The following is an 8,779-nucleotide window of genomic DNA, read 5'->3' on the forward strand; positions in this document are numbered from 1 at the left end:
GTGGTCTTGAATACTGGCTTTACAAATATTCATTCTTGTTCTGTACTTAGCATAGCCCATAACAAGGGAGTGGGGCATAGGCAAAGCATTAGGAGAAGTTGTATGAGATCTATTCAACTTTGGGTGGCTTTCTCCCTGGGGTCCTGAAGAATTCTGTGCAGTCTGAAACTTTGCTAGCATATACTGCCCCCTGGGTTGATCCAGAAAGGTATCACCCAAACCAATGTGCATCCATGAAGTTATTTTCTATGGGGCACCTTCCTGAAAAATAACGCTGCCTAGATTCGAAGCTGACCACTGTAGACTCTCCTCACAGTAACTGAAATACATGCATTATCAAAGCCAATTGAGATAACCCGATTTGGTTATTCTGCGTATTTATGCGGACAGGTTTAAACAGGCTGTCCATGAGAGTTCTTCCTGGAAAAGATTCCTGTACAGTTTGAAAGCGTGCTAACAGCGACTCAGTAAAAGGCAACCTCAGAACCATTTCATGCCCTGAGGCTCTATGGACAAACTGAAATGATGAGAAATACCTTCTGTGGACTAATAGCTTCCGTGGACTAATTTGCACACCATTGGCTCAATGATATTTGTTAGATTTTGCTCTGTTTTGGTTTATGATTCACGATGTGATATTAAAATTAATGTTTTAATGCCTTGGTTGATGTTTTCCTTTTCACCTGTTGTGATACTTTGTACGTTATCATAAGGCTTTCTAAAACACCTTGGGCATTTGCTTTGGCATGGGAAAGGCGGGATATATATTCCTTAAATAAATAAATAAATAAATAAATAAATAAATAAAATAGGGGAAGACTTTGAGGCAGTAGCTCTGGAACAAAAAAGACACAGAACCTTGGGGCTCCTTAGCAGCGGACTAAGGGCCAAATCCTTTCCAATTTTCCAGTGCTGGTGCAGCTGTGCCAAAGGGGCGTGCACTGCATCCTGTGGTGGGGAGGCAGACACAGAGTCCTCCTCAAGGTATGGGAACATTTGTTCCCTTACCTTGGGGCTGCGTTGTGGCTGCACCAGTGCTGGAAAGTTGGATAGGACTGGGTCCTTATGCAGCCATGCCTCTGGGCTTGAGGCTGCATTGTGACTGCATCAGGTCTGGAATTGAGGCTGGAATTACCTTGAGGCTGCACTGTGACTGCATCAGGGCTGGAAAGTTGGATAGGATTGGCTCCTAATTTAATGCAATAAACAATATTCTCCAAAATATAGTCCATCTGTCTGTCCAGCCAGCCAGCCGGCTGTTACCCTGCACATTAGACAGCAACTGTTACCCTGCACATGCCCAATCTTGTCTGATCTTGGAAGCTAAGCAGGGTCAGGCCTGGTTAGTACTTGGATGGGAGACCGCGTGGGAATACCAGGTGCTGTAGGCTTATACCATAGTCTTTCGAGACTGAAGGTTGCCAACCAGCCAGCTGGGGAGGCATTGCCTCACCTGCCTCCCCACCCACTGCATGTCCCTGATCAGTGTTCAAAGTTGGCTAGCATTGAGCCCCTCTGAATGCACAGTGCAGGGGTCCCCCACCCAGAGGGGGCAGCTGTGGTTGGTGTCCTTCAGGGCTGCCCATCCATCTGTCCAGGCAGGTAGCCAGGGGAGGCCTCACCTGCCTCCCCACCCACTGCATGTCCCTGATCAGTGCTGGGAAGTTGGCTAGCATTGAGCCCCTCTGAGCGTGCAGTGCCGCTGTCCACCTCCCAGAGACACACTCAGAGGGGGATGGTGCCCTTCAGGGCTGCCCATGCATCTGTCCAGCCAGCCAGCCAGCCAGCCAGGGGAGGCACTGCCTCCCCACCCAGTGCACATCCCTGAATCAGAGGCCCCAGAGTCACACTCAGAAGGAGGCTGCTGTTGGGCTACCTGTCCAGACGCCGAGCCAGCCAGCCAGCCAGGGGAGGCACTGCCTCAGTCCCTGAATCAGTGGCCCCAGAGACGCACTCAGAGGGGGACTCCTGTGGCTGCTGCCCTCCCGAGTTACTCATCCAGCCAGGGGAGGCGCTGCCTCAGCTGCCTCCCTGAACGGGCGGCCCCAGAGCCAGGCCCGGAGCCAGGGCCGGCCCTCCTCCCCTCCGCAGGCGGTCCCCTTTAAGAGCGGCCCCGCCCCGCGGCGGGACTACAGCTCCCAGCAGGCCTGGCGGCGCGGTTATGTAAGCGAGAGGGGCGCGCGCGGCCCTGGGCCTGCTCCGCCGTCGGTGCGATGGCGGCGTCCCCGGCGGCGGCGGCGGCGGCTGCGCGCAGGCAGTGGTGCTACCTGTGCGACCTGCCGAAGGCGCCCTGGGCGATGGTCTGGGACTTCAGCGAGGCCGTGTGCCGCGGCTGCGTCAACTTCGAGGGCGCCGACCGCATCGAGCTGCTCATCGAGACGGCGCGCCAGCTCAAGCGCGGCCACGGGCACGGCCACGGGCACGGCCTGGCGCAGGAGGGCCGCTCGCCCGGCCCGCAGGCCAAGCCCGGCCCCGGCCCCTCCCTCAGGGACTTCGCGCTCGCGCCGCGCCTGCCCAACGGCCTCGACGAGCACAGCCCGCCCGCGCCGCGCCGCGCCCCGCCCGGCCTCGTGCCGCCCGCGCTGCTGGCGGGCCCGCAGGCGCTGCTGGTCTCGGGCCTGGGCGGGCGCGCGGCCCCGCTGGGCGAGCCGGGCAAGGCGGCCGGCCGCGCCCCCTACGGCCCGGGCCCCGAGCCCGACAAGCAGCGCGGCGCCGACTGCCTGGCCGAGCTGCACGAGGCCCTGCGCGGCCGCGGCGAGGACTGGCACGGCAAGCCCAAGGCCGTGCGCGAGCAGCTGCTGGCTCTCTACGGCTGCGCCCCCTTCAACGTGCGCTTCAAGAAGGACCACGCGCTGGTGGGCAGGGTCTTCGCCTTCGACGCCGCGCCCCGGCCGGGCTACGAGTTCGAGCTCAAGCTCTTCGCCGAGTACCCCTGCGGCTCCGGCAACGTCTACGCCGGCGTGCTGGGCGTGGCCAGGCAGATGTTCCAGGACTGCCTCAAGGACCCCGGCAAGGTCATCTCCTCCGGCTACAAGTACCTGGAGTACGAGAAGCGCCACGGCTCCGGCGACTGGCGCCTGCTGGGCGAGCTCTTCACGGAGGGCGTGCGCTTCTTCAGGGAGCCCCCGGCCCTGGACGCCCTGCCGCAGCAGTTCCTGGATGGCAACTGCGCCGTGCCGCCTGGCCTCCTGCTCAGAGCCGCGCCCCCGCCCCGGGCCGTCATGCGCAGGCGCAAGGCCTCCCCCGAACCGGAGGGTGAAGTGACGGGCAAACTGACCGGCGAAGAGCAGCATCAGCGGCAGCACTGGCTGCCCCAAGGAGCGGGAGGCATCTATCCGGCAGGCATGGCCCACCTGCCCGCGTCAGCAGGTCCAGGGCCCCTGCCGGAGGGCTCGTTACGGAACGACCCCTCGCCGATCACCGCCCTCAAGAACGTGGCCGATACGCTGGGCAGCAAGGAAGTCAACCTGGTCCACTCCACCACTGCCCGGCAAAACAGTGCCAGTCCAGCATCGCCAGCTGCCTCGGGGCAACATCGACTGGTGCCCCGGAATGGCGAACCAGGCCCGGCTACCACCAGCAGCAGCAGCTCGTCGTCATCGTCGGTGGCGCACTCTTCCAGTGGCATTGAGCCCAGCGGCACACAGAGCACCCCTGATTCCTCTGGAGGTGCCAGCAGCGCCCCACTCTGCTGCACCATCTGCCACGAGCGGCTGGAGGATACCCACTTTGTCCAGTGCCCCTCGGTGCCAGGGCACAAGTTCTGTTTCCCTTGTTCCCGGGATTTCATTAAAGCCCAAGGAGCATCCGGAGAGGTGTATTGCCCCAGTGGCGAAAAGTGCCCTCTGGTGGGATCCAACGTCCCCTGGGCCTTCATGCAGGGTGAGATTGCCACCATCCTGGCTGGAGACGTGAAAGTAAAAAAGGAGCGTGACCCGTGAAAAGGGAAAGCAGCCTGGATTTGGGACGTCGTGCCAGGGGGATGTCCGTCTGCCCCCCCCACCTACCCACCCCCTCCTCTCCACTGTGGCAGTGACTGGAATTAGTAACTTATTCCCTTCCCAATGCCCTTTTTAACCCGCTGTGGACTGGGGCACTGTATATAGATCTATTTTTTAAATAATATTTCCATAACCAGCTTATATATGAAGCCACATCTATGTAATCTACTATGGGGGCGTGGGAGGGAAGGGTGGGCAGTCATTTTACCTACTCTGTAGCGTAACGAGACAGGAGATCCTTAAGTGGGGGAGGATAAACCTGGCAGGATTGGAACTGGGGTTTGGGAAAGGGGGTGCCATTATATTTGGAATCTGGTTCTTAATAACTAATTTTTTTTCAGGAATAGCCCAGGCCACTAGGAGGCAGAATTGAATGCAGAGTAGTCAACAGCAGGCCATACTGTAAACAAACACTCCGCAAAGGTGCTCCAGTTGTCAGCATCCACGCTGTAAACCGAACCATTTCAGGCTGTGCTCTTATGAGCAGTTAGAGACAGGATGGCACCAGTGCCCCTGGGGGCACAAGGACCAGTTCCCACCCCCCAACCCCATAAACAGGTTCATGTTTTCCAGTTAACACCAGCCCCAGCAGAGAGCATTTGTACAGCCCTGCCAGACCAGATCCAAAAGCTAGCATTTAGTCTAGCACAGTGGTTCTCGCCCATTAAGCACTGGGACCCACTTTTTAGGATGAGAATCTGTTAGGACCCACCGGAAGTGATGTCATGACCAGAAGTGACATCATCAAGCAGGAAAATTGTTAACAATCCTAGGCTGCAATCCTACCCACACTTACCCAGGAGTAAGTCCCATTGACTATCATTGTTAAAAGAATATACATAGTAGCTTGTTCAAAGTACAGGTCTGTAACATTTCCCCAAATGCAGTCACATACCATGGTAGCATCAAGCTTAATATATTAAAAATATTGAAATGAATGGGGACCCATCTGAAAATTGGTTCACGACCCACCTAGTGGGTCCCGACCAACAGTTTGAAAAACACTGGTCTAGCAGCTGGTTTACACCACCAGTAGCCAGATTGGGGCCTCTGGGGAATCTTGCAAATAGGGCACGAAGTTGGCAGTCCTTCCCTGTTGTTTGCCATCCAGCATTTGGTATTCAAAGATAGACTGCCCCTGGCCATGGAGCTTCTGGGGGGTTCTGATAGAAAATGGGCACAATCCTAACCAGGTCTACTCAGAAGTAAGTTCTATTTTGTTCAGTGGAGCTTACTCTCAGGAAAGTGTGGTTAGGATTGCAGCCAACTAACACTAGATGCGGAACATCCTAATCTGATCCTGAGTCTTTAAGCTCATGTCTGGACAGACAGCATTGGAGACCTGTGTTTCTAGAAGTTGTTTGAGGAGGGGGAAAGGTTAGCTGGTCATCAAATTGCCCCATCCAACGCACACACGTTCCCCCTCAAAACATTATCTCCCCTGGATTTCCTGTTTCCGGTAATTCCTAAACACCCTGACGATATCAGCTCTACTGAATCTTTGGAGATTCCTCTTCATCCTGTGTGCACGACTCTCTTTCCCATCTGCCAGCTCATTCACTTTTGCTAGTTTCAGTATCCAGATCCCTCTGTGGACACCATGTATATAAGGCAGCCCTAAATCCCGACAACCTTATAGATGGAGTTCTGTAATTATCCAGTTTTAATGCTGTTTCCCCCCAGCATACCCTGGGCAGGGAGGCAGTGGGAGTCATATGGGACAAGGGAAGAGGATCTGGAAAATGAGGGAATGTGGGATGGAAAGAGAGGAGGGGGTGGAAAAAGTGCCTCTTATGTAGATTTGGGGGGAGGGGTTGGGTTATTTTTTTATACCAAAAGACAAAGCATGCACACCAAAAAATAATAATAATAAATTTACAGAATTAGAGGGAAGAGGAAGAGGATTTCAAGGGAAGGCTGGATTTAAGGCTCGAATGAGGAATCCAACTAATACGAGCATAGTTCACTGGGGAGCCCTTACACAGCTCCCATTTGTTTCCGTGGGACTTGATAATTCCCCAGTGATCTAAACGCTGTAACAACTCTGCAATCCTATGTACATTTTCTGGGAGCAAGTCCCATTGAATTTGGGCATTACTGCTGAGCAAACAAGTTGAGTGGGGCTTTACGCATCCCTCCCCTGATTTCAGCTGGAAACTCAAATTTTCTTTTTGCTGCCAGATGAAGATGTTTTTGTTTGCTTTTGTTTTTGACAGGAGGGAGGGAAGGAATCTACGCTTCTCAGCTAGACAGGAGGGTGGCCATAAATCAGTAAGAGGGAGGGCGGCTAACACCCACTGTGATAGGATCCACTGCAGGTGGGTTTACTGTGGGCCCACCCCCACCCATTCCTGGTAACGTCCACTTTGTAGGGTTCCTCATCTGTTTCACTCGTTGGCAGATCACTCTGCCAGCCTTGTGTGTTTTGTGTTGCAATGAGGGTGGGGTGGGGTGGGGAGGGGGGATGGATGGAGGTTGGGGCAGTGCAGATTCCCACATTTCAGATGGAGGGGAGGGGTGGGAGAGAGAGCATTGAATTGTTTTGTATTTCTTTTACTCGTCTCTGTCAATAAACTTGATTATCTTTTTCCATTTACTCTTGTTCTCTGTTAGTGTACGTGTATCTGTGGCGTGGCATTTTGTTCATGGCAGTGACAGCTCTTGGCACTAATTGGTTAAAATCATGCTTATATTTTTATCCCACCCTTCCTAAGAGTAGCTGAGGATGGTGGACATGGTTCTTTCCCTGCCTCCATTTTGTCCTCATGTGATGGACATCATCCCTGTGATGTAGGTGGGCTAAGGTGAAGTTTGTGAAGGATTTCCAGGTTTGTTGCAGTATCTGCTACCTTGGCTTGCTGTGATGGAATGGAACGTTCACAAACACTCTCAACCAGGTATTGGGGAAGGGAAGGCCTTCCTCTGCCTGAGACCCCAGAGTGCTGCTTCCAGCCAGAGGAGCAGATTAGAGCTGCATGAATCAGTGGTTTAGCTCACTTTGAAGCAACTTTGTAGGGTCATGTTTGCAAGCATATGTTTAGTTGGGAAGAAGGACTAAGGGATTTAGGGCACAATCCTAACCAGGTTTACTCAGTAGTAAGTCCTATTTTGTTCAATGGGGCTTACTCTCAGGAAAGTATGGTTAGGATTGCAGCCTTAATTGTGAAAAAGCTTGATGGGGGATGTGGGTTTAGACCTGGATTTGCAGGCAAATGCTGGATTTCTTTCTGTCATACAGCTGTTAACAACACAGGAGCTCTGCCAGAGAAAACATCAACACAGCAGTCCTCCTATAAGGTGCTGTTCAGTATTTTAACTATTGCCAGGTCATCAAATACACAGGTGAGCATTTGATATGATACTGATAACCCTAAAGCTACACAAGCCACAGAATTGAGTTCTGCAAGCTCAGTTCCAGCCCCTGTTAAATGAAGGTTTCCTGAAAATCTCCACACCTTGTCAAACGAAACGCTCACCTTTTGTATCAAGCCCATTCTTAATCTCACAATCCTCACTCCCAGCAGCAATACAGCCAAAGTATATATGTCTACATTCATCCCTTGGTTCTTTATCCCCATTTGGATTGCAAGTCCCTCAGGGTAGGGACCTGATTTTCATGGTAAAGCATGATGCACACCAGGGCTCTCCAAACAGGAGCCTGTGGGCTGGATCCAGGTTTTGGAAAAAGCCCTCACCAACCATGAGCTGTGCTTACTGTTCTGCTGCAGCACTGCTTATTTTGCAACCTGATCTCTGCCCAGGGACACTGGGCAGTTGCATCTACCCAGACATCCTGCTGCACAGCCTGGTGAGATGCTGGGCAATAGACTGCCCAGAGAGTCTGTGTGCAGAGACTGGGATGCAAAATAAGCTGTTCTGCAGCAGAATGGTAAGTGCCAATTGGGACGGAGCAGGCATTTTCAGGACACAGCGGTTTCCAGTCTGGAGACCACTGAGGTAGAGTGATGGCATAGTATCCATAAACACAATGAATAAAATAACGAGGGTTACTACCCAATTAAATCTTTGTCAGTTGCATGAGTTTTAGTTGTTTGCTCAGTTTAATTAGTTGATTAAAACTGCTTATATTGGCATATAAAAATAGTTCTAAAGAAAGTTCTTAAATTCATTTTTAAGTGCTGCATATCTCTGTTGCGCCACCATAGTTAAAGAGGCATTCCCCCTTCTCACAGAGGGAATGCCTCTTCTTGGACAGTCCTGGTCACTTCCAGTTTTTATAAGGATGTGTTAAAAAATTCAAAATCTGATCAGATGCACCTTTTTTAGTTTATTTAAAGTGTATTTTAAATGTATCTTAATTTATTGATCGGACATTAATTGACTTCAGCACAATCCTATGCTTATCTACTTATCTGCTCAGTTCCATTGCATTAATGTGGCTTATTCCCAGAAAAGTGCTCCTTAATGTTACAATACTGATACAATATCTTAGCCTGGAAAAACAGAGCAGAGCATTTGGAGAAATCCAAAATGGCTCCATTGCCAATTTATCGTTGGAGACCCTGCATTGATCCTTCCTATGAAACCAGAGGTTTACATCTGTGATATGTTTAGGGTTTGTGACCAGGAAAAGGCAGGGCTTTCAAAGTGAGACTCCTTTCTCTGTTGCCTATGGCCTTCTTCAGTTCAAACCGAATGGTGGCACTAGGTGGGTGGTGTCCCCTTTGCCGGATATGATGCCCGGGTCTCACAACTCTTTGGAGCCTGAGCCTGCCCCCCTGAGTGTGATTAAATCTGGACAGTGCCTCTGTTTTTAG

General features: G+C 52.2%; 1 protein-coding gene and 1 pseudogene across 1 annotated transcript; both read left to right on the forward strand.

Moving 5' to 3' along the window:
- The first annotated feature begins 1,274 nt into the window (after window positions 1–1,274).
- On the forward strand, window positions 1,275–1,391 carry LOC136661792 (5S ribosomal RNA; annotated as a pseudogene).
- A 795-nt stretch (window positions 1,392–2,186) lies between these two features.
- Window positions 2,187–6,440, forward strand: IRF2BP1 (interferon regulatory factor 2 binding protein 1). The gene has a single exon (XM_066638206.1). The coding sequence runs from the start codon at window positions 2,214–2,216 to the stop codon at window positions 3,939–3,941; it is 1,728 nt and encodes a 575-aa protein (XP_066494303.1). The 5' UTR covers window positions 2,187–2,213; the 3' UTR covers window positions 3,942–6,440.
- Window positions 6,441–8,779: the final 2,339 nt, after the last annotated feature.

Source organism: Tiliqua scincoides, chromosome 10 (assembly GCF_035046505.1).
Source record: "Tiliqua scincoides isolate rTilSci1 chromosome 10, rTilSci1.hap2, whole genome shotgun sequence".
In the NCBI taxonomy this organism is placed as follows: domain Eukaryota; kingdom Metazoa; phylum Chordata; class Lepidosauria; order Squamata; family Scincidae; genus Tiliqua; species Tiliqua scincoides.